The 26,557-nt window shown below is 41.8% G+C and overlaps 1 protein-coding gene across 3 annotated transcripts in view; it reads right to left on the bottom strand.

The window, feature by feature from the left end:
- Nucleotides 1–26,557, bottom strand: part of MTMR2 (myotubularin related protein 2) — a 267,450-nt gene that overhangs the window by 157,384 nt on the left and 83,509 nt on the right. For all 3 annotated transcript variants that reach the window (XM_053708594.1, XM_053708592.1, XM_053708595.1), the window contains 4 exons: nucleotides 26,219–26,404; nucleotides 25,829–26,035; nucleotides 23,039–23,131; nucleotides 499–612 (listed from right to left, as the gene is read on the bottom strand). In XM_053708594.1, the coding sequence (XP_053564569.1) occupies nucleotides 499–612; nucleotides 23,039–23,131; nucleotides 25,829–26,035; nucleotides 26,219–26,404 (600 nt within the window). The remainder of the gene's footprint in view (nucleotides 1–498; nucleotides 613–23,038; nucleotides 23,132–25,828; nucleotides 26,036–26,218; nucleotides 26,405–26,557) is intronic.

The raw sequence follows: 26,557 nt of genomic DNA, 5'->3' as shown, positions 1-26,557 counted from the left end.
GAAATACCTGCAGTGGTGCTGACCGTCAGTCCAGAACAGATAAGAAGACACATGGTAGGGCACATTTGTAAGGCAGTGGAAAGTCATTTGACAAAAGATGTGTGTCTGATTTACGCTTAGAAATCATGACTCTTTGACATGCAGATAATATAGGGTAGGGACTTTTAGGTTCCTTTAATAAAAATATTTGAAAGACTTTTCAAATGTATTGTTGTTTTGAAAAGACAAAACAAACAAACATTTCAAACTTTAAATATTTTAATTTATACAAATATGCTAGATATTAGTTCTTGTGGTGCACAGTGCTGCAACCCTAGTGCGTTTAGGATTTTTTTTGTGATTGCCATATGCCTCATGTATTTACTATTATTTTATTTTTAAATAAAGGTAACCTTGTGAAATCATTTAATATAATTCTAAACGTATTTTTATATCACATTTAAAATAGTGCAATTTCTGTAATGTAATGTAAAATGAACGATCCCTGTTGTATAATACCTCCTTTAATCTCTGTTGCTCGCTGTTACAAAGGAACGTTCCAAACAAACAGCTATAAAGATGGTCGAGAATCATAAGCAGAAAGTATTCATTGAATTCAAATGCATGAGGGAACTGAGGAAAAAATACAAAGGAGTTAAAACTGCTAAACATGAAAGCTTAGCTAACATAAAATAAATCTGATTAATTTAAGCATTGTTTAGCTCTGAGTTTTTACGACAATGTAGTCAATTCTTCTGCCATATTTATTTGTGAAGGCAGGAAGAACTATATTGCTTCTTGATTGTATAAGTTCTGAGTTCCACTCCATAAAGAGGTTTTGAGCCTATTTGAATTTTTTTATTAATCCTATAATTATTTTATAGCAAAAGTAACACAACTCAAAGATGAATTAACAATTGAAGGAATAGAACAATTGGATTATTAATCCCCCCTAGCCTTGCTGCCTCCCAGTGAATCTATTTTTTTTCCTATTTTAACAGGTGGGTGGTGCAGCCAATATCAAGTGCACCACCTGCCTTATGCTATTTTACAGCAGCACGCTCTCTCGGATCAGATGTGTAAGATACAATGTCTGAGAAATGTGAACTGCTATCAACTTCAGCACAAAAGCACGCATCTTAAAAGGACAGTCTAGTCAAAATTAAACTTGCATGATTAAGATAGGGCATGTCATTTAAACAACTTTCCAATTTACCTTTATTATCAAATTTGCTTTGTTCTCTTGGTATTCTTTGTGGAAAGCTTAACCTAGATAGGTTTATATGCTTATTTCTAAGTCGTTGAAATGCCTCTTATCTCAGTGCATTCTGATAGTTTTCCACAGTTAGACTCTGTTAGTTTATGTGCATCATAAAGATAACATTGTGCTCACTCCCTTGGAGTTATTTAAGCATCAACACTGATTGGCTAAAGTGCACGTCTGTCAAAAGAACCGAGATAAGGGGTCAGTCTGCAGAGGCTTTAAAAACAAGGTAATCACAGAGGTAAAAAGTGTATTTATATAACAGTGTTGGTTATGCAAAACTGGGGAATCCTATATTATAAAAGGCCAGGTATGTTTGTCCGATGCAGTCATGCACAGTAGAGACTACAGCGTAAGACTAACATACCTGGCCGTAAGGATCAGTGTCCGGCAATCAGTGACAGACTTTGCGCTTGTCCGACTGCGCGAGAAAGGGTGTGAGGCCTTAAAGGGCCACTAAACCCAAAATCTTTCTTTCATGATTCAGATAGAGAATACAAATTTAAACAACATTACAATTTACTTCTATTATTTATTTTGCTTCATTTTTTAGATATCCTTAGTTGAAGAAAAAGCAATGCACATGGGGGAGCCAATCACACAAGGCTTCTATGTGCAGCAACCAATCAGCAGCTACTGAGCATATCTAGATATGCTTTTCAGCAAAGCATATCAAGAGAATAAAACAAATTAGATAATAGAAGTAAATTAGAAAGATGTATAAAATTGCATTTTCTTTCTAAATCATGAAAGAAAAAATTTGGGTTTCATGTCCCTTTAAGGATCAGTGGCACATGTTAGTGCGATATATACAAGTTGATGGCGTGGGAGGGTTAGGAGGGAGGCGGGTAGGTGGCCCATCGCTTGAGGGGGGGCTGGAGCGGGTGGGACCACTACGCTGCAGAATTTTTTTTAAAAAAAGGGGAGAGCGGCAGGGAGGGGGGATGAGGGAGAGGATCAGAGGGTAGGTAAAGGTTCTTGGAGGGAAAGGTGATTTTGGCCCATGTAACAGGCTTTAAGACTAGTAGGTAATAAAGGGATTACAGGGAGTGCAGAATTATTAGGCAAGTTGTATTTTTGAGGATTAATTTTATTATTGAACAACAACCATGTTCTCAATGAACCCAAAAAACTCATTAATATCAAAGCTGAATAGTTTTGGAAGTAGTTTTTAGTTTGTTTTTAGTTATAGCTATTTTAGGGGGATATCTGTGTGTGCAGGTGACTATTACTGTGCATAATTTTTAGGCAACTTAACAAAAAACAAATATATACCCATTTCAATTATTTATTTTTACCAGTGAAACCAATATAACATCTCAACATTCACAAATATACATTTCTGACATTCAAAAACAAAACAAAAACAAATCAGTAACCAATATAGCCACCTTTCTTTGCAAGGACACTCAAAAGCCTGCCATCCATAGATTCTGTCAGTGTTTTGATCTGTTCACCATCAACATTGCGTGCAGCAGCAACCACAGCCTCCCAGACACTGTTCAGAGAGGTGTACTGTTTTCCCTCCTTGTAAATCTCACATTTGATGATGGACCACAGGTTCTCAATGGGGTTCAGATCAGGTGAACAAGGAGGCCATGTCATTAGATTTTCTTCTTTTATACCCTTTCTTGCCAGCCACGCTGTGGAGTACTTGGACGCGTGTGATGGAGCATTGTCCTGCATGAAAATCATGTTTTTCTTGAAGGATGCAGACTTCTTCCTGTACCACTGCTTGAAGAAGGTGTCTTCCAGAAACTGGCAGTAGGACTGGGAGTTGAGCTTGACTCCATCCTCAACCCGAAAAGGCCCCACAAGCTCATCTTTGATGATACCAGCCCAAACCAGTACTCCACCTCCACCTTGCTGGCGTCTGAGTCGGACCGGAGCTCTCTGCCCTTTACCAATCCAGCCACGGGCCCATCCATCTGGCCCATCAAGACTCACTCTAATTTCATCAGTCCATAAAACCTTAGAAAAATCAGTCTTGAGATATTTCTTGGCCCAGTCTTGACGTTTCAGCTTGTGTGTCTTGTTCAGTGGTGGTCGTCTTTCAGCCTTTCTTACCTTGGCCATGTCTCTGAGTATTGCACACCTTGTGCTTTTGGGCACTCCAGTGATGTTGCAGCTCTGAAATATGGCCAAACTGGTGGCAAGTGGCATCTTGGCAGCTGCACGCTTGACTTTTCTCAGTTCATGGGCAGTTATTTTGCGCCTTGGTTTTTCCACACGCTTCTTGCGACCCTGTTGACTATTTTGAATGAAACTCTTGATTGTTCAATGATCACGCTTCATAAGCTTTGCAATTTTAAGAGTGCTGCATCCCTCTGCAAGATATCTCACTATTTTTGACTTTTCTGAGCCTGTCAAGTCCTTCTTTTGACCCATTTTGCCAAAGGAAAGGAAGTTGGCTAATAATTATGCACACCTGATATAGGGTGTTGATGTCATTAGACCACACCCCTTCTCATTACAGAGATGCACATCACCTAATATGCGTAATTGGTAGTAGGCTTTCGAGCCTATACAGCTTGGAGTAAGACAACATGCATAAAGAGGATGATGTGGTCAAAATACTCATTTGCCTAATAATTCTGCACTCCCTGTATCTATCTTTTTAAACAATAAAAATTCTGGAGTAGATTGTCCGGGTGGGTGGTGCACTTGCTATTGGCTGCACCATCTGCCTATCAAAATAAGAAAAAAACTGATTTACAAGGAGGTGGCGGGGAACAACAAAGAAATATATGTTTTTAAATAAAATTAGTGTGATTTGAGAAATAATATTTATATAGATCTACTACATCAGTTACTAAATTTTGATTTATGTAAATTGAAGTTACAACTTTATCACCTTATAGGAGGTTGTGATGAGACAGTAAAGCCTCTTTTCACTACTATATGCTAACTCATAGATGACCCTGTCATGTATGAACCTCTGTTTGATCAGTCCTTAAAAGGATATGAAAACCAAAAATGATTTTGTGATGCAGACAGAACTTACCATTAAAAAAAACATAATTTATGCTTACCTGATAAATTTATTTCTCTTGTAGTGTATCCAGTCCATTACTTGTGGGATATTCTCCTTCCCAACAGGAAGTTGCAAGAGGATCACCCACAGCAGAGCTGCTATATAGCTCCTCCCCTCACTGCCATATCCAGTCATTCGACCGAAACAAGCCGAGAAAGGAGAAACCATAGGGTGCAGTGGTGACTGTAGTTTAATTAAAATTTAGACCTGCCTGAAAAGGATAGGGCGGGCCGTGGACTGGATACACTACATGAGAAATACATTTATCAGGTAAGCATAAATTATGTCTTCTCTTGTTAAGTGTATCCAGTCCACGGATCATCCATTACTTCTGGGATACCAATACCAAAGCTAAAGTACATGGATGATGGGAGGGACAAGGCAGTATGAAGGGAAGACCAAGTTGCAGCCTTGCAAATCTGTTCAACAGACGCCTCATTTTTAAAGGCCCAGGTGGAAGCCACAGCTCTAGTAGAATGAGCTGTAATCCTTTCAGGAGGCTGCTGTCCAGCAGTCTCATAGGCTAAACGGATTATACTCCGAGGCCAAAAAGAAAGAGAGGTTGCCGAGGCCTTCTGACCTCTCCTCTGTCCAGAGTAAACAACAAACAGGTTAGATGTTTGGCGAAAATCTTTAGTAGCCTGTAAGTAAAACTTCAAGGCACGGACTACGTCTAGATTATGCAAAAGACGTTCCTTCTTTGAAGAAGGATTAGGACATAAATGATGGAACAACAATCTCTTGATTGATATTCTTGTTAGAAACCACCTTAGGTAAAAACCCAGGTTTTGTACGCAGAACAACTTTATCTGAATGAAAGATCAGATAAGGAGAATCACAATGTAAGGCAGATAACTCCGAGACTCTTCGAGCCGAGGAACTAGCCATCAGAAAAAGAACTTTCCATGAAAGAAGTTTGATATCAATAGAATGAAGGGGTTCAAACGGAACCCCTTGAAGAACTTTAAGAACCAAGTTTAAGCTCCATGGAGGAGCAACAGGTTTAAACACAGGCTTAATTCTAACTAAAGCCTGACAAAATGTCTGAACGTCTGGAACTTCTGCCAGACGCTTGTGTAAAAGAATAGACAGAGCAGAAATCTGTCCCTTTAAAGAACTAGCTGATAATCCTTTGTCCAAACCCTCTTGGAGGAAGGACAATATCCTAGGAATCCTAACCCTACTCCATGAGTAATTCTTGGATTCACACCAATGAAGATATTTACGCCATATCTTGTGGTAAATTTTCCTGGTGACAGGCTTTCGTGCCCGTATTAAGGTATCAATTACTGACTCGGAGAAGCCACGCTTTGATAGGATCAAGTGTTCAATCTCCATGCAGTCAGTCTCATAGAAAGTAGATTCGGATGATTGAAAGGACCTTGTACTAGAAGGTCTTGTCTCAGAGGCAGAGTCCATGGTGGAAAGGATGACATGTCCACTAGGTCTGCATACCAGGTCCTGAGTGGCCACGCAAGCGCTATCAATATCACCGATGCTCTTTCCTGTTTGATTTTGGCAATCAGACGAGGGAGCAGAGGAAACGGTGGAAACACATAAGCCAGGTTGAAGAACCAAGGCGCTGCTAGAGCATCTATCAGTGCCGCTTCTGGGTCCCTGGACCTGGATCCAAAACAAGGAGCTTGGCGTTCTGGCGAGACGCCATGAGATCCAATTCTGGTTTGCCCCAACGGAGAACCAATTGAGCAAACACCTCCGGATGGAGTTCCCATTCCCCCGGATGAAAAGTCTGACGACTTAGAAAATCCGCCTCCCAGTTCTCTACACCTGGGATATGGATCGCTGACAGGTGGCAAGAGTGAGTCTCTGCCCAGCGAATTATCTTGGAGACTTCTGACATCGCTAGGGAACTCCTGGTTCCCCCTTGATGGTTGATGTAAGCCACAGTCGTGATGTTGTCCGACTGAAATCTGATGAAACTCAGTGTTGCTAGCTGAGGCCAAGCCAGAAGAGCATTGAATATTGCTCTTAACTCCAGAATATTTATTGGGAGGAGTTTCTCCTCCTGAGTCCATGAACCCTGAGCCTTCAGGGAGTTCCAGACTGCACCCCAACCTAGAAGGCTGGCATCTGTTGTTACAATTGTCCAATCTGGTCTGCGAAAGGTCATACCTTGGACAGATGGGCCCGAGATAACCACCAGAGAAGAGAATCTCTGGTTTCCTGATCCAGATTTAGTAGAGGGGACAAATCTGTGTAATCCCCATTCCACTGACTGAGCATGCATAATTGCAGCGGTCTGAGATGCAGGCGCGCGAATGGCACTATGTCCATCGCCGCTACCATTAAGCCAATTACTTCCATGCACTGAGCCACCGTGGGGCACGGAATGGAGTGAAGAACACGGCAAGCATTTAGAAGTTTTGATAACCTGGACTCCGTCAGGTAAATTTTCATTTCTACAGAATCTATTAGAGTCCCTAGGAAGGAAACCCTCGTGAGAGGAGATAGAGAACTCTTTTCTTCGTTCACTTTCCACCCATGCGACCTCAGGAATGCCAGAACTATCTGTATGAGATTTGGCAATTTGAAAGCTTGACGCCTGTATCAGGATATCGTCAAGGTAAGGAGCCACCGCTATGCCTCGCGGTCTTAGGACCGCCAGAAGTGAGCCCAGAACCTTTGTAAAAATTCTTGGGGCTGTAGCCAACCCGAATGGAAGAGCTACAAATTGGTAATGCCTGTCTAGAAAGGCAAACCTCAGGAACTGATGATGATTCTTGTGAATCGGAATGTGAAGGTAGGCATCCTTTAAGTCCACTGTGGTCATGTACTGACCCTCTTGGATCATGGGTAAAATGGTTCGAATAGTTTCCATCTTGAATGACGGAACTCTGAGGAATTTGTTTAGGATCTTTAAATCCAAAATTGGTCTGAAGGTTCCCTCTTTTTTGGGAACCACAAACAGATTTGAATAAAACCCCTGTCCTTGTTCCGTCCGCGGAACTGGATGGATCACTCCCATTACAAGGAGATCTTGTACGCAGCTTAGGAATGCCTCTTTCTTTATCTGGTTTGCAGATAATCTTGAAAGGTGAAATCTCCCTTGTGGAGGAGAAGCTTTGAAGTCTAGAAGATATCCCTGAGATATGATCTCCAACGCCCAGGGATCCTGAACATCTCTTGCCCACGCCTGGGCAAAGAGAGAGAGTCTGCCCCCTACTAGATCCGTTGTCAGATAGGGGGCCGCTCCTTCATGCTGTCTTAGAGGCAGCAGCAGGCTTTCTGGCCTGCTTGCCCTTGTTCCAGGACTGGTTAGGTTTCCAGGCCTGCTTGGATTGAGCAAAAGTTCCCTCTTGTTTTGAAGCAGAGGAAGTTGATGCTGTACCTGCCTTGAAATTTCGAAAGGCACGAAAATTAGACTGTTTGGCCTTTGATTTGGCCCTGTCCTGAGGAAGGGTATGACCCTTACCTCCAGTAATGTCAGCAATAATTTCTTTCAAACCAGGCCCGAATAAGGTCTGCCCCTTGAAAGGAATGTTGAGTAATTTAGACTTTGAAGTCACATCAGCTGACCAGGATTTGAGCCATAGCGCCCTACGCGCCTGGATGGCGAATCCGGAATTCTTAGCCGTTAGTTTAGTCAAATGAACAATGGCATCAGAAACAAATGAGTTAGCTAGCTTAAGAGTTCTAAGCTTCTCAACAATTTCAGTCAATGGAGCTGTATGGATGGCCTCTTAAAGGGCCTCAAACCAGAATGCCGCCGCAGCAGTGACAGGCGCAATGCATGCAAGGGGCTGTAAAATAAAACCTTGTTGAATAAACATTTTCTTAAGGTAACCCTCTAATTTTTTATCCATTGGATCTGAAAAAGCACAACTGTCCTCAACCGGGATAGTGGTACGCTTTGCTAAAGTAGAAACTGCTCCCTCCACCTTAGGGACAGTCTGCCATAAGTCCCGTGTAGTGGCATCTATTGGAAACATTTTTCTAAATATAGGAGGTGGGGAAAAGGGCACACCGGGCCTATCCCACTCCTTACTAATAATTTCTGTAAGCCTTTTAGGTATTGGAAAAACATCAGTACTCACCGGCACTGCATAGTATTTATCCAGCCTACACAATTTCTCTGGTACTGCAATTGTGTCACAGTCATTCAGAGCAGCTAATACCTCCCCAAGCAATACACGGAGGTTCTCAAGCTTAAATTTAAAATTAGAAATCTCTGAATCAGGTCTCCCCGATTCAGAGACGTCACCCACAGACTGAAGCTCTCCGTCCTCAGGTTCTGCATATTGTGACGCAGTATCAGACATGGCTCTTACAGCATCTACGCGCTCTGTATCTCGTCTAACCCCAGAGCTATCGCGCTTGCCTCTCAATTCAGGCAATCTGGATAATACCTCTGACAGGGTATTATTCATGATTGCAGCCATGTCCTGTAAAGTAATCGCTATGGGCGTCCCTGATGTACTTGGCGCCATATTAGCGTGCGTCCCTTGAGCGGGAGGCGAAGGGTCCGACACGTGGGGAGAGTTAGTCGGCATAACTTCCCCTTCGACAGACCCCTCTGGTGACAATTCTTTTATAGATAAAGACTGATCTTTACTGTTTAAGGTGAAATCAATACATTTAGTACACATTCTCCTATGGGGCTCCACCATGGCTTTTAAACATAATGAACAAGTATCCTCTGTTTCAGACATGTTTGTACAGACTAGCAATGAGACTAGCAAGCTTGGAAAACACTTTAAAGCAAGTTAACAAGCAATATAAAAAAACGTTACTGTGCCTTTAAGAGAAACAAATTTTGACAAAATTTGAAATAACAGTGAAAAAAGGCAGTTACACTAACAAAATTTTTACAGTGTATGTAACAAGTCAGCAGAGCATTGCACCCACTTGCAAATGGATGATTAACCCCTTAATAACAAAAACAGAATAATAAATGACAAACGTTTTTTAAACACAGTCACAACAACTGCCACAGTCTACTGTGATTGTTACCCTCCTCAAACACGACTTTGAAGCCTTTTGAGCCCTTCAGAGATGTCCTGTATCATGCAGAGGGAAGCTGAATGTCTCTGTCAGTATTTTTATCTGCACAGAAAAGCACTAAAATAGGCCCTTCCCACTCATATTGCAACAGTGGAAAGCCTGTTACTAGGCAAAAATCAAGCCAGCCATGTGGAAAAAAACTAGGCCCCAATAAGTTTTGTCACCAAACATATATAAAAACGATTAACATGCCAGCAAATGTTTTATATTACACTTTTATAAAAGAGTATGTATCTCTGTTAATAAGCCTGATACCAGTCGCTATCACTGCATTTAAGGTTTAACTTACATTAATCCGGTATCAGCAGCATTTTTCTAGCAAATTCCATCCCTAGAAATATGTTAACTGCACATACCTTATTGCAGGAAAACCTGCACGCCATTCCCACTCTTAAGTTACCTCACTCCTCAGAATATGTGAGAACGGCAGTGGATCTTAGTTACTTCTGCTAAGATCATAGAAATCACAGGCAGATTCTTCTTCTAATGCTGCCTGAGATGAAACAGTACACTCCGGTACCATTTAAAAATAACAAACTTTTGATTGAAGTTAAAAAACTAACTATAATACACCACTCTCCTCTTACTACGTCCATCTTTGTTGAGAGTTGCAAGAGAATGACTGGATATGGCAGTGAGGGGAGGAGCTATATAGCAGCTCTGCTGTGGTTGATCCTCTTGCAACTTCCTGTTGGGAAGGAGAATATCCCACAAGTAATGGATGATCCGTGGACTGGATACACTTAAAAAGAGAAAAAGCTATTTACTTCTATCATCTATTTGCTTTGTTCATATGATTATTGGTGTTAAAGAGATACCTAGGTAGGCATCTGGAGCGCTACATGGCAGGAAATAGTGCTGCCATCTAGTGCTCTTACAAATCTGCTGCCATATAGTGCTCCTGAGCTTGTCCCTACTTTTCAAAAAAAGATATCAAAAGAAAATTTGATAATAGAAGTAAAGTTGGGAAAAAAAAAAAAGAATACATCCTTCAGTGTTGCCTCCTAACCAGCATGAACGTTTGAACTTCAAGGGACATAAAACCCAAAATGTTTCTTCAGGATTCAGATAAAGAATACAATTGAATTTACTTCTATTATCAAATTTGCTTCATTCTCATGTTATTGTTTGTTGCAGAAATATCTGGATAGGTAGCGTGCACATGTCTGGAGAACTACATGACAGGAAATAGTGCTGCCATCTAGTGCTCTTGCTAATGTATAACATTGTTAAAAACCCTCTGCCATATAGTGCTGCAGACACGTGCACTCTCCTGAGCTTACTTCCCGATTTTCAACAAAGGATAACAAGAAAAGGAAGAAAATGTAATAATAAAAAGTAATTTAGAAAGTTGTTTTAAAATGTAGGTTCTATTTGACTCATGAAAGAAAAAACAGAATTTATGCTTACCTGATAAATTTCTTTCTCCAACGGTGTGTCCGGTCCACGGCGTCATCCTTACTTGTGGGAATATTCTCTTCCCCAACAGGAAATGGCAAAGAGCACAGCAAAAGCTGCCCATATAGCCCCTCCTCTGGCCCCGCCCCCCAGTCATTCGACCGACGGTTAGGAGAGAAAAAGGAGAAACTATAGGGTGCCGTGGTGACTGTAGTGTATAGAGAAAGAAATTTTTCAAACCTGATTAAAAAACCAGGGCGGGCCGTGGACCGGACACACCGTTGGAGAAAGAAATTTATCAGGTAAGCATAAATTCTGTTTTCTCCAACATTGGTGTGTCCGGTCCACGGCGTCATCCTTACTTGTGGGAACCAATACCAAAGCTTTAGGACACGGATGAAGGGAGGGAGCAAATCAGGTTACCTAAACGGAAGGCACCACGGCTTGCAAAACCTTTCTCCCAAAAATAGCCTCCGAAGAAGCATAAGTATCGAATTTGTAAAATTTGGCAAAAGTGTGCAGAGAAGACCAAGTCGCTGCCTTACATATCTGATCAACAGAAGCCTCGTTCTTGAAGGCCCATGTGGAAGCCACAGCCCTAGTAGAGTGAGCTGTGATTCGTTCAGGAGGCTGCCGTCCGGCAGTCTCATAAGCCAATCGGATGATGCTTTTCAGCCAGAAAGAAAGAGAGGTAGCAGTAGCTTTTTGTCCTCTCCTCTTACCAGAGTAAACGACAAACAAAGATGAAGTTTGTCTGAAATCCTTTGTTGCGTCTAAATAGAACTTTAAAGCACGGACCACATCTAAATTGTGTAACAAACGTTCCTTCTTTGAAACTGGATTCGGACACAGAGAAGGAACAACTATTTCCTGGTTAATATTCTTGTTGGAAACTACTTTTGGAAGAAAACCAGGTTTGGTACGCAAAACGACCTTATCTGAATGGAAAACCAGATAGGGTGGATCACACTGCAAAGCAGATAATTCAGAAACTCTTCTAGCAGAAGAAATAGCAACCAAAAACAGAACTTTCCAAGATAGTAACTTGATATCTATGGAATGTAAAGGTTCAAACGGAACCCCTTGAAGAACTGAAAGAACTAAATTTAGACTCCAAGGAAAAGTCATGGGTCTGTAAACAGGCTTGATTCTGACCAAAGCCTGTACAAAAGCTTGTACATCTGGCACAGTTGCCAGGCGTTTGTGTAACAAAACAGATAAAGCAGAAATCTGTCCTTTTAGAGAACTCGCTGACAACCCTTTATCCAAACCCTTTTGGAGAAAGGAAAGAATCTTAGGAATTTTAATTTTACTCCAGGAGAATCCCTTGGATTCACACCAACAGATATATTTTTTCCATATTTTATGGTAAATCTTTTTAGTCACAGGTTTTCTGGCTTGGACCAGAGTATCTATCACTGAATTTGAAAACCCACGCTTGGATAAAATCAAGCGTTCAATTTCCAAGCAGTCAGCTGCAGAGAAACTAGATTTGGATGTTCAAATGGACCTTGTACTAGAAGATCCTGTCTCAAAGGTAGCTTCCATGGTGGAGCCGATGACATATTCACCAGGTCTGCATACCAAGTCCTGCGTGGCCACGCAGGAGCTATCAGGATCACCGAGGCCTTCTCCTGTTTGATCCTGGCTACGAGCCTGGGAAGGAGAGGAAACGGTGGAAACACATAAGCTAGGTTGAACGACCAAGGCGCTACTAATGCATCCACTAGAGTCGCCTTGGGATCCCTGGATCTGGACCCGTAGCAAGGAACTTTGAAGTTCTGACGAGACGCCATCAGATCCATGTCTGGAATGCCCCATAATCGAGTTAACTGGGCAAAGACCTCCAGGTGGAGTTCCCACTCCCCCGGATGGAAAGTCTGACGACTCAAATAATCTGCCTCCCAGTTGTCTACTCCTGGGATGTGAATTGCAGAGAGATGGCAGGAGTGATCCTCTGCCCATTTGATGATCTTGGATACCTCTCTCATCGCCAAGAAACTCTTTGTTCCTCCCTGATGGTTGATGTAAGCTACAGTCGTCATGTTGTCCGACTGGAATCTTATGAATCCGGCCTTCGCTAGTTGAGGCCAAGCCCGGAGCGCATTGAACATCGCTCTCAGTTCCAGGATGTTTATCGGGAGAAGAGACTCTTCCCGGGACCATAGACCCTGAGCTTTCAGGGAGTCCCAGACCGCGCCCCAGCCTAATAGACTGGCGTCGGTCGTGACAATGACCCACTCTGGTCTGCGGAAACTCATGCCCTGAGACAGGTGATCCTGAGTCAACCACCAATGGAGTGAGTCTCTGGTTAACTGGTCTACTTGAATCTGGGGAGACAAGTCTGCATAATCCCCATTCCACTGTCTGAGCATGCACAGTTGCAATGGTCTTAGATGAATTCGAGCAAAAGGAACCACGTCCATTGCTGCCACCATTAGCCCTATTACTTCCATGCACTGAGCTATGGAAGGCTGAGGAATAGAATGAAGAACTTGACAAGCCTTTAGAAGCTTTAATTTTCTGACCTCTGTCAGAAAGATCTTCATTTCTACAGATTCTATTATTGTTCCCAGAAAGGGAACTCTTGTAGACGGGGACAGGGAACTCTTTTTCACGTTCACCTTCCACCCGTGAGACCTGAGAAAGGCTAACACAATGTCTGTATGAGCCTTTGATCTGGAAAGGGACGACGCTTGGATTAGAATGTCGTCTAGGTAAGGTGCCACTGCAATGCCCCTCGGTCTTAGAACCGCTAGAAGGGACCCTAGCACCTTTGTGAAAATTCTGGGAGCAGTGGCTAAACGGAACGGAAGAGCCACAAACTGGTAATGTTTGTCCAGAAAGGCGAACCTTAGGAACTGATGATGATCTTTGTGGATAGGAATATGTAGGTATGCATCCTTTAGATCCACGGTAGTCATATATTGACCCTCCTGGATTGAAGGTAAAATAGTTTGAATGGTTTCCATTTTGAACGATGGAACTTGTTTAGAATTTTTAAATCCAGAATTGGTCTGAAAGTTCCCTCTTTTTTGGGAACTACAAACAGGTTTGAGTAAAACCCCTGACCTTGTTCCGCTGTTGGAACTGGGTGTATCACTCCCATCTTTAGTAGGTCTCCTACGCAATGTAAGAATGCCTGTCTCTTTATCTGGTCTGAAGATAAGCGAGACATGTGGAACCTTCCCCTTGGAGGAAGTTCCTTGAATTCTAGAAGATAACCCTGAGAGACTATTTCTAGTGCCCAGGGATCCGGAACATCTCTTGCCCAAGCCTGAGCAAAGAGAGAAAGTCTGCCCCCTACTAGATCCGGTCCCGGATCGGGGGCTACCCCTTCATGCTGTCTTGGTAGCAGCAGCAGGCTTCTTGGCCTGTTTACCCTTGTTCCAGCCTTGCATTGGTTTCCAAGCTGGCTTAGCCTGGGAAGCGTTACCCTCTTGTCTAGAGGCTGCAGAGTTAGGAGACGGTCCGTTCCTGAAGTTACGAAAGGAACGAAAATTGGACCTATTCTTATCCTTAAAAGGCCTATCCTGTGGGAGGGCATGGCCCTTTCCCCCAGTGATGTCTGAAATAATCTCCTTCAATTCTGGCCCAAAAAGGGTCTTACCTTTGAAAGGAATATTAAGCAATTTTGTCTTGGAAGATACATCCGCCGACCAAGACTTTAGCCAGAGCGCTCTGCGCGCCACAATTGCAAACCCTGAATTTTTCGCCGCTAACCTCGCCAATTGCAAAGCGGCATCTAAAATAAAGGAATTAGCTAACTTAAGTGTGTGAATTCTGTCCATGACTTCCTCATATGGAGTCTCGTTATTGAGCGACTTTTCTAGTTCATCGAACCAAAAACACGCCGCCGTAGTGACAGGAATAATGCACGAAATTGGTTGGAGGAGGAAACCTTGCTGAACAAAAATCTTTTTAAGCAAACCCTCCAATTTTTTATCCATAGGATCTTTAAAAGCACAATTGTCCTCAATGGGAATAGTCGTGCGTTTGGCTAGCGTAGAAACTGCCCCCTCAACCTTAGGGACTGTTTGCCATGCGTCCTTCCTTGGGTCGACCATGGGGAACATTTTCTTAAATATAGGAGGTGGGACAAAAGGTATGCCTGGTTTCTCCCACTCCTTAGTCACTATGTCCGCCACCCTTTTAGGTATCGGAAAGGCATCAGGGTGCACAGGGACCTCTAGGAATGTGTCCATTTTGCACAATTTTTCTGGAATGACCAAAGAGTCACAATCATCCAGAGTAGTTAGTACCTCCTTAAGTAAGGCGCGGAGATGCTCTAACTTAAATTTAAACGTCACAACATCAGGTTCTGCCTGTTGAGAAACTCTACCAGAATCAGAAATTTCTCCCTCCGACAAACCCTCCCTCACTGCCAATTCTGACTGGTGTGAGGGTATGACAGATAAATTATCGTCAGCGCACTCTTGCTCTACTGTATTTAAAACTGAGCAATCACGCTTTCTTTGAAATGCTGGCATTTTGGATAAAATATTAGCTATAGAATTATCCATTACTGCCGTTAATTGTTGCATAGTAACAAGCATTGGCACGCTAGATGTACTAGGAGTCGCCTGCGCGGGCCTAACTGGTATTGACACAGAAGGAGAGGATGGTGAACTACCCCCACTACCTTCAATTGAGGAATCATCTTGGGCAACCTTATAAAATGTGACAGTACTGTCCTTACTTTGTCTGGACGCCATGGCACAATTATCAAATACATTTGAAGGGGGGACCACCTTGGCCTCCATACATACAAAACATGTTCTATCTGAAGGTACAGACATGTTAGACAGGCTTATACAGGCTATTAATGCAATAAAACCGTTTTTAAACAAAACCGTTACTGTCTCTTTAAATGTTAAACAGAGCACACTTTATTTCTGAATGTGTGAAAAACTATGAAGGAAATATCCGATCTTTACCAAATTTGCACCCAAGTGTCTTAATGCTTTAAAAGTATTGCACCCCAAATTTCAAGTTTGTAACCCCTTAAATGAGGAAACCAGAGCTGTTTTATCAATTTAACAATTTTAAACCCACTACAGTCCCAGCCACAGCGTTTGCTGCGGCTTCACCTGCCCTTAGGGGTTATTCGCCACCGAAATAAGCCTTCCAGGAACGTTTTTAATGGCCACCAGACCCTCTCACATGAAGCTGTATGCACTGCATCCAAAAGAAACTGCGCAATTAAGGCGCGAAAATGAGGCTCTGCCTACTAGAGTGAAAGGCCCTTCCTGACTGGGAAAGGTGTCTAAACGACTGCCTGGCGCTTAAAAACGTTACCAAATCATTCTCAAGTTTTAAAAACACTTCAAACCACATAAAAATATCGAATAAAGCAATCGATTTAGCCCACAATAGTGTCAACCAGTATATAGCCCATTAATAAGCCTTCATTCTGTTATGAGTCTAAGAAAATGGCTTACCGATCCCAAAGAGGGAAAATGACAGTCTTCTAGCATTACAAAGTCTTGTTAGAAAATGGACTAGTCATACCTTGAGCAGAAAAGTCTGCAAACTGTTTCCCCCAACTGAAGTTCTCTGGGCTCAACAGTCCTGCGTGGGAACAGCAATTGATTTTAGTTACTGCTGCTAAAATCATACTCCTCTTTTAAACAGAACTCTTCATCCTTTTCTGTTTTAGAGTAAATAGTATAAACCGGCACTATTTTAAAATAACAAACTCTTGATAGAAGAATAAAAAACTACCACTAACACCACATACTCTTCACCATCTCCGTGGAGATGCTACTTGTTCAGAGCGGCAAAGAGAATGACTGGGGGGCGGGGCCAGAGGAGGGGCTATATGGGCAGCTTTTGCTGTGCTCTTTGCCATTTCCTGTTGGGGAAGAGAATATTCCCACAAGTAAGGATGACGCTGTGGACCGGACACACCAATGTTGGAGAAATTATGGTTTTATGTCCCTTTAATGAATATGGAGAGATCGTTTACTGTAACTAAAGCAAGCACATTTTCAGTACAATTTAAAAGGTTTGATGTGTTCCGGCCAATCTGAACGTAAATTAAACCTTCATAGCTTGGCCTGTTTATCACATTTATTATCTCCTTAGAATGTTACAGAACCTCTCTTAACCTTTATAACTTTTTATTAACGGTCTGCTCTTTATTACAGATTTAAAAAACATAATTTATGCTTACCTGATAAATTCCTTTCTCCTGTAGTGTAGTCAGTCCACGGGTCATCATTACTTCTGGGATATTAACTCCTCCCCAACAGGAAGTGCAAGAGGATCACCCAAGCAGAGCTGCTATATAGCTCCTCCCCTCTACGTCACACCCAGTCATTCGACCAAGAACCAAACGAGAAAGGAGAAACTATAGGGTGCAGTGGTGACTGGAGTATAATTTAAAAAATTTAGACCTGCCATAAAAAACAGGGCGGGCCGTGGACTGACTACACTACAGGAGAAAGGAATTTATCAGGTAAGCATAAATTATGTTTTCTCCTGTTAAGTGTAGTCAGTCCACGGGTCATCATTACTTCTGGGATACCAATACCAAAGCTAAAGTACACGGATGACGGGAGGGACAGGCAGGATCTTTATACGGAAGGGACCACTGCCTGAAGAACCTTTCTCCCAAAAACAGCCTCCGAAGAAGCAAAAGTGTCAAATTTGTAAAATTTGGAAAAAGTATGAAGAGAAGACCAAGTTGCAGCCTTGCAAATCTGTTCAACAGAGGCCTCGTTCTTAAAGGCCCAAGTGGAAGCCACAGCTCTAGTGGAATGAGCTGTATTTCTTTCAGGAGGCTGCTATCCAGCAGTCTCATAGGCTAAACGTATTATGCTACGAAGCCAAAAAGAGAGAGAGGTAGCAGAAGCTTTTTGACCTCTCCTCTGTCCAGAATAAACGACAAACAGGGAAGAAGTTTGGCGAAAATCTTTAGTTGCCTGTAAATAAAATTTCAGGGCACGGACTACATCTAGATTGTGCAGAAGTCGTTCCTTCTTTGAAGAAGGATTCGGACACAATGATGGCACAACAATCTCTTGATTGATATTCTTGTTAGTGACAACCTTAGGTAAGAACCCCGGTTTAGTGCGCAGAACTACCTTATCTGAATGAAAAATCAGATACGGAGAATCACAATGTAAGGCTGATAACTCAGAGACTCTACGAGCCGAGGAAATAGCCATTAAAAACAGAACTTTCCAAGATAACAGCTTGATATCAATGGAATGAAGGGGTTCAAACGGAACACCCTGTAAAACGTTAAGAACTAAATTTAAGCTCCATGGTGGAGCAACAGTTTTAAACACAGGCTTAATCCTGGCCAAAGCCTGGCAAAAATCCTGAACGTCTGGAACATCTGACAGACGCTTGTGTAAAAGAATGGACAGAGCTGAGATCTGTCCCTTTAAGGAACTAGCAGATAAACCCTTTTCTAAACCTTCTTGTAGAAAAGACAATATCCTAGGAATCCTAACTTTACTCCATGAGTAACTCTTGGATTCGCACCAATGTAAGTATTTCCACCATATTTTATGGTAAATCTTTCTGGTAACAGGCTTCCTAGCCTGTATTAAGGTATCAATAACTGACTCCGAAAAACCACGCTTTGATAAAATCAAGCGTTCAATTTCCAAGCAGTCAGCTTCAGAGAAATTAGATTTTGATGTTTGAAAGGACCCTGAATTAGAAGGTCCTGTCTCAGAGGCAGAGACCAAGGTGGACAGGATGACATGTCCACTAGATCTGCATACCAGGTCCTGCGTGGCCACGCAGGCGCTATCAGAATCACCGATGCTCTCTCCTGTTTGATCCTGGCAATCAATCGAGGAAGCATCGGGAAGGGTGGAAACACATAGGCCATCCCGAAAGTCCAAGGTGCTGTCAAAGCATCTACCAGGACTGCTCCCGGGACCCTGGACCTGGACCCGTAACAAGGAAGCTTGGCGTTCTGGCGAGACGCCATGAGATCTATCTCTGGTTTGCCCCAAAGTCGAAGTATTTGGGCAAAGATCTCCGGATGAAGTTCCCACTCCCCCGGATGAAAAGTCTGACGACTTAGGAAATCCGCCTCCCAGTTTTCCACTCCAGGAATGTGGATCGCTGACAGGTGGCAAGAGTGAGACTCTGCCCAGCGAATTATCTTTGATACTTCCATCATCGCTAGGGAGCTTCTTGTCCCTCCTTGATGGTTGATGTAAGCTACAGTTGTGATGTTGTCCGACTGAAACCTGATGAACCCCTGAGTTGTTAACTGAGGCCAAGCCAGAAGGGCATTGAGAACTGCTCTCAATTCCAGAATGTTTATTGGAAGGAGACTCTCCTCCTGAGTCCATGATCCCTGAGCCTTCAGGGAATTCTAGACAGCGCCCCAACCTAGCAGGCTGGCGTCTGTTGTTACAATTGTCCAATCTGGTCTGCTGAATGGCATCCCCCTGGACAGATGTGGCCGAGAAAGCCACCATAGAAGAGAATTTCTGGTCTCTTGATCCAGATTCAGAGTAGGGGACAAATCTGAGTAATCCCCATTCCACTGACTTAGCATGCACAATTGCAGCGGTCTGAGATGTAGGCGTGCAAAGGGTACTATGTCCATTGCCGCTACCATTAAGCCGATTACCTCCATGCATTGAGCCACTGACGGGTGTTGAATGGAATGAAGGACACGGCAAGCATTTTGAAGCTTTGTTAACCTGTCTTCTGTCAGGTAAATCTTCATTTCTACAGAATCTATAAGAGTCCCCAAGAAGGGAACCCTTGTGAGTGGTAAGAGAGAACTCTTCTCTACGTTCACCTTCCACCCATGCGACCTTAGAAATGCCAGTACTAACTCTGTATGAGACTTGGCAGTTTGAAAGCTTGACGCTTGTATCAGAATGTCGTCTAGAATCGGAGCCACCGAAATTCCTCGCGGCCTTAGCACCGCCAGAAGAGAGCCCAGAACCTTTGTGAAGATTCTTGGAGCCGTAGCCAACCCGAATGGAAGAGCTACAAACTGGTAATGCCTGCCTAGGAAGGCAAACCTTAGATACCGGTAATGATCTTTGTGAATCGGTATATGAAGGTAGGCATCCTTTAAATCCACTGTGGTCATGTACTGACCCTTTTGGATCATGGGTAAGATTGTCCGAATAGTTTCCATTTTGAACGATGGAACTCTTAGGAATTTGTTTAGGATCTTTAAATCCAAGATTGGTCTGAAGGTTCCTTCTTTCTTGGGAACCACAAACAGATTTGAGTAAAACCCTTGTCCGTGTTCCGACCGCGGAACCGGATGGATCACTCCCATTAGTAAAAGATCTTGTACACAGCGTAGAAACGCCTCTTTCTTTATCTGGTTTGTTGACAACCTTGAAAGATGAAATCTCCCTTTTGGGGGAGAGGCTTTGAAGTCCAGAAGATATCCCTGAGATATGATCTCTAACGCCCAGGGATCCTGGACATCTCTTGCCCAAGCCTGGGCGAAGAGAGAGAGAGTCTGCCCCCCACTAGATCCGTTCCCGGATCGGGGGCCCTCACTTCATGCTGTCTTAGGGGCAGAAGCAGGTTTTCTGGCCTGCTTGCCCTTGTTCCAGGATTGGTTAGGTTTCCAGCCTTGTCTGTATCGAGCAACAGCTCCTTCCTGTTTTGGTGCAGAGGAAGTTGATGCTGCTCCTGCCTTGAAGTTACGAAAGGCACGAAAATTAGACTGTCTAGCCCTAGGTTTGGCTCTGTCTTGAGGCAGGGCATGGCCTTTACCTCCTGTAATGTCAGCGATAATTTCCTTCAAACCGGGCCCGAATAAGGTCTGCCCTTTGAAAGGTATGTTAAGTAATTTAGATTTAGAAGTAACATCAGCTGACCAGGATTTTAGCCACAGCGCTCTGCGTGCCTGAATGGCGAATCCGGAATTCTTAGCCTTAAGTTTAGTTAAGTGTACTACGGCATCAGAAATAAATGAATTAGCTAGCTTAAGGGTTTTAAGCTTGTGTGTAATCTCATCTAATGGAGCTGATTCAAGGGTCTCTTCCAGAGACTCAAACCAAAATGCTGCTGCAGCCGTGACAGACGCAATGCATGCAAGGGGTTGCAATATAAAACCTTGTTGAACAAACATTTTCTTAAGGTAACCCTCTAATTTTTTATCCATTGGATCTGAAAAGGCGCAGCTATCCTCCACCGGGATAGTGGTACGCTTAGCTAAAGTAGAAACTGCTCTCTCCACCTTAGGGACCGTTTGCCATAAGTCCCGTGTGGTGGCGTCTATTGGAAACATTTTTCTGAATATAGGAGGGGGTGAGAAAGGCACACCGGGTCTATCCCACTCCTTAGTAACAATTTCAGTAAGTCTCTTAGGTATTGGAAAAACGTCAGTACTCGACGGTACCGCAAAATATTTATCCAACCTACACATTTTCTCTGGTATTGCAACTGTGTTACAATCATTCAGAGCCGCTAAGACCTCCCCTAGTAATACACGGAGGTTTTCCAGCTTAAACTTAAAATTTGAAATGTCTGAATCCAGTTTATTTGGATCAGACCCGTCACCCGCAGAATGAAGCTCTCCGTCCTCATGTTCTGCAAATTGTGACGCAGTATCTGACATGGCCCTAATATTATCAGCGCACTCTGTTCTCACCCCAGAGTGATCTCGCTTACCTCTAAGTTCTGGTAATTTAGACAAAACTTCAGTCATAACATTAGCCATGTCCTGTAGTGTGATTTGTAATGGCCGCCCTGAAGTACTCGGCGTTACAATATCACGCACCTCCCGAGCGGGAGATGCAGGTACTGACACGTGAGGCAAGTTAGTCGGCATAACTTCCCCCTCGTTGTTTGGTGAATGATGTTCAATTTGTACAGAATGACTCTTATTCAAAGTAGCATCAATGCAATTAGTACATAAATTTCTATTGGGCTCCACCTTGGCTTTTGCACATATAGCACAGAGATATTCCTCTGAGTCAGACATGTTTAACAAACTAGCAATTAAACTAGCAAGCTTGGAAATACTTTTCACTCAAATTACAAGTAATATGAAAAACGCACTGTGCCTTTAAGAAGCACAGAAAAAAATTATGACAGTTTAATAATAAGGAACCGGAAAAATTATAACAATCAGATTTTTCCCAGTAAAGGCATTAATTTAGCAAAGGATTGCCCCCATTAGCAATGGATAACTAACCCTTAATAGCAGAAAAAAATGTACAAATTATAAACGTTTTTTATCACAGTCAAAGCACAATCTCACAGGTCTGCTGTGAGTGATTACCTCCCTCAAAATAATTTTTGAAGACCCTTGAGCTCTGTAGAGACGATCCGGATCATGCAGGAAGAGAAAAAGACTTTTGACTGAATTTTTGATGCGTAGCAAAAGCGCCAAAATAGGCCCCTCCCCCTCACCCACAGCAGTGAGGGAAGTTCAGTAAACTGTCTCAAATTAAAAGAAACGACAGCCAAGTGGAAAAACAGTGCCCAAAAACAATTTTTCACCCAGTACCTCAGATATTTAAACAATTTTGCATGCCAGCAAAAATGTTTAAAATCAAATATCATTAAATGTCATTAAACAGCCTGTTGCTATACGTTCCCACTGCAAGTAAGGCTAAAGATTATATGCATATAGTATTACCCAGAGAAGTGCCATTCCCCAGAATACTGAAGCGTACACATATATACATAAACAGCCTGATACCAGTTGCTACTACTGCATTTAAGGCTGAACTTACATTATATCGGTATTGGCAGTATTTTCTCAGTCAATTCCATTACACAGAAAATAATATACTGCAACATACCTCTTTGCAGGTGAACCTGCCCGCTGTCCCCTGATCTGAAGTTTACCTCACTCCTCAGAATGGCCGAGAACAGCAAAATGAATTTTAGCTACGCCGGCTAAAATCATCCAAAAACTCAGGTAGATTCTTCTTCAAATTCTACCTGAGAAGGAACAACACACTCCGGTGCTGTTTTAAAATAACAAACTTTTGATTGAAGATATAAAAACTAAGTATAATCACCACAGTCCTCTCACACATCCTATCTATTAGTTGGGTGCAAGAGAATGACTGGGTGTGACGTAGAGGGGAGGAGCTATATAGCAGCTCTGCTTGGGTGATCCTCTTGCACTTCCTGTTGGGGAGGAGTTAATATCCCAGAAGTAATGATGACCCGTGGACTGACTACACTTAACAGGAGAAATACAGTACTGCATATTGTGTTAAATTATTATACCAAAATGATCTCCTTTTAAACTGACTCCATATTAATCAAATATTAAGATAAGCATCAATGTAGTTTAGAGAAAAACGTTCTCCATACAAGATCTAGTGATCAAGCAGTGTGTAATAGCATAACAGGAGTGACAAATAGCTCACCTGTCTGGTCATTTGCCACACACAGTCAATAAACTGCAAGAATACTGGAGACTTGTCGGCATCAGCATGGTTTTTATCCCCATAGCCAATTCTCTGGAATAAAAGAAACAAATAAAAATATGATTACTGGCAAAGACAAAATGTAGTCATATCAATCATTCATTTCTATTTTGTTACCAGCATTTTCAAATGAATAGATCATAACTTTTCTATGCAACCTTACAAAGTATAAAAGTTCACTTACACTTTAAATGTATTCTTAATTATAAAGCTAGAAGGTACAACTAGAAATAGGTTTAAAATACTTAAAGAAAAGCCTAGAATGACAAAGTATAAACTATTTGGCCATCAACTGCTTTGTAATAAGGACAAATAAAAAAAAAGAGAGAGATTTTAAGTTACACAAAAGGACCTAGTCATCTTCTTGAGAAGAGATTTAGTCATTTGTTTTGTTTCAATTACACTTTATTTTGATTGAAAACATTGGGTATTACATTTAAGTAATCTTCAGAGTGCAATTCTAGAAGGGTACTTCTATAAATTGGCTGAGACTCTATGTACCAAAACATAAAAGTGATGTGCCAGGCAGTTTAAAACAAAGGAGATAAACCGCTAAAAAAGATAGGCCCCCTAAATGGAGAAGCTTTATTACTATAGCACATACGTTAGCATTGTGGGAAAGATTAACAGCCAAGTATTCTTTGATACCGAGGGGGTCGAAGGCGACCCCTTTGGTGACATTATCTACCCATTATGACCAGACTACACAGGAGAAGTGGGCAAACAAAGGCTTGTATCGCATTGCAGATGCTCTGATAGGCACCAAGTTAATAACCTTCCATCAATATGCCGAATTAAATAAACAAGAGAGAGTAAGTTGGTTTCATTACCTACAATTAAGAGCGAGAGTAGAAGAAATTGTAGGACAAAATCATCTAACCGTTAGCTCCTATCTAGAAAGACTCTGTCTAGCTACTGAACGGTTAAGAGGGGCGATTTCCAACTTATACATACTGTTTAATACCCCACCCAAGCTTAATAAATTACCATTTATGATAAAATGGAAAACAGAATTTAATTTTACCTGGACCGCTGAAAAGTGGTGCGATATTTTAAAGTCGGGCACTTCCTTTTCTATTTGTGCACATTTAAAGGAAAACTTTATTAAAGTAGCTTATAGATGGTACTTTCATCCTTCAAGAATACATGCAGCACACGCGAACACAAGTTGTTTACGTGGTTGCAATGAAAGCGGCACATACGCACATATGTGGTGGAACTGTTGTCATGTATCATGCATATGGTCCCAAACATCAGAGCTCCTAAGTGAAATTATGGATAGGCAAATTAACTTAACTCCATCTCAGGCACTGTTACATGAGCCTCTTCCAGATCTATCCCTAAAAGCAAATAAATTGGTAGCACTGATTTGCACTGTAACTAAGTTAACTATTGCAAGATACTGGAAGACCACAATACCCTCTTTTTTGATAATCAAGAATAAAATTGACTATTATTACCAAATGAGCAGCGCCTCCGCAGATATTTTAGATAATAAAGAACAGTTTCTTCGAATGTGGGAGCCCTGGATAATGTACACTGAGACCAGAAAAAGATAGGAGAGATTACGATAGGGGTTATAGACACAGCCCCTGCCATCTCCGCTCCTGCGCAGCTAGTCTGGGTGGGTCACAACACATTTCCCTATCCCCTCTCTCAGAGTTGAATCCAATTTCCCCATGGCAGGGGCTAGAATTTTGGAGAAGATGGTTAGGCCGTACATGATTTTTCTTTTCTTTTTTTATTTTCTGAGCCGGGTCCTCCTCTATAGGGGCTCTAAATGGAGTAATAAAGCGTTCTAGAAATGGGGCCGTCAACTAACGGTCACGCTGAGCTTATTTATTCATTACTTATTGTCTGTTGTTTGGTGGTCTTTTTGTTACATACCTTTAGTCACAGTGTTTAGTGGCAAGGAGATTTGTAAATCAATTGAAATTGTAACACAGTTGGTCTGACTTTATACTTGTAAAATGTTGAAAAATCAATAAAAAAAAATTCATTAAAACAAAGGAGATAAGTAAAAATGTACTATTTCAATTAATATACACAACAAAATAAATTTATTAGAACGTAATATGGGACGAGTGATGAGACTAAGCCATACAGTAAGTGTGTTTGAGTAAGCCAAGATAAAAAGGGATCCTAAATAAGAAACAGAAGGGAAAAAATGCATTTATGCAGTCCATTAGGGCTAAACCCCCCAAAAAGGTACCAGACATTCAGGTTACCTTTTATTTTATACCTTGTGAAGTAACATGTTTACATTTTATCCAAATTTAGTAATTTCTAGGTGAATGGCAACTATAATGAACCAAAAATATGTTCTTTACATGATATCAGACTATCCAAACAATGAAGTTCAACGTCAAATTAAACATACATGACATACATGTAATGAGTTGATAGATGTTAATGAGCTTGTGCTCGGACCTGAGCAAATAATTGTAGAGAACGTAGCCAGGTAACGTACATTTCTCTCAATGCTTGAGCAAGATGGAGACACTCCAGCCTCTCTGAAGGGAGTGGAACAAGCACACTTTTCAGAGACATTTTAATGCAAAAGCAGGAAAAATAAATAAGAACGATATAGTGCAATATTATTTAATTCTCCTTAATTAAACATTTTATTGAGGTTAAGTTTAAAAAAGAGGTGCAAGGTTTCTGGTAGTGACAGAGTGCTGGAACTCCTGCATAGAAGATAAATATGTATTGAACATATAAACCACTTACAAGTTGGAATCTGTGTCCAAAGCTCAGCCACTCCTTTTCCACAAGCACTTCAAATCCTTTTATGGTCCTGTAGTAGCCATCAAGCATAAGCATTGCTAAAGAGGTGAGCTGTGCCGTACGGTCCCATCCATCACTGCAGTGGACAACCACAGATGTTTTTCCAGATTCAACTTTGTCAGCAATCCTAAGGGCACCTGCAAGAATGAGCTATAGTACAAACAAAATTAAGCACAAAAGAAGAACTATAATCATATGCTTAACTTGAAATACATAAAAGATTAAGAAAATATACAATTTCAAGCTACTCTTGCCATAAAACGTATAGATTTTATCAACATGTAAAACAGAGAACGTAGAAACCAAATATATAAATGTTTATTTTATTTTCACCTTGATATGTTCCAGCCAGTGAGTAGACTCCAAATTAGAAAGCCAGTTTGACTCCTGGATGCTTGGATACACAATCTCCTTCAGCTTTCTCATACATTCCCTCATAACATGAATATTATGGATGTCCAGGAAGACTACTTCGGCATTCTGATAAGCATCTTCACTTTCACAGCCCCCACCCTTACACTTCAGGAAAGACAAACAAAAGGAGTCTGATTCATTATGTTCTTAAAACTCTTGCTCTGTAAAACATATCTCCATCATTTATGCATAAAATCCTACTTCATCTGAATATTTATAGTGCACACCTACCTTTGATTTTATTCCATGCCGAGATAA

This window comes from Bombina bombina, chromosome 3, assembly GCF_027579735.1.
Source record: "Bombina bombina isolate aBomBom1 chromosome 3, aBomBom1.pri, whole genome shotgun sequence".
Taxonomy (NCBI): domain Eukaryota; kingdom Metazoa; phylum Chordata; class Amphibia; order Anura; family Bombinatoridae; genus Bombina; species Bombina bombina.
Note: the sequence above shows the minus strand (reverse complement) of the source record. Positions and strands in the feature narration are given on the sequence as shown.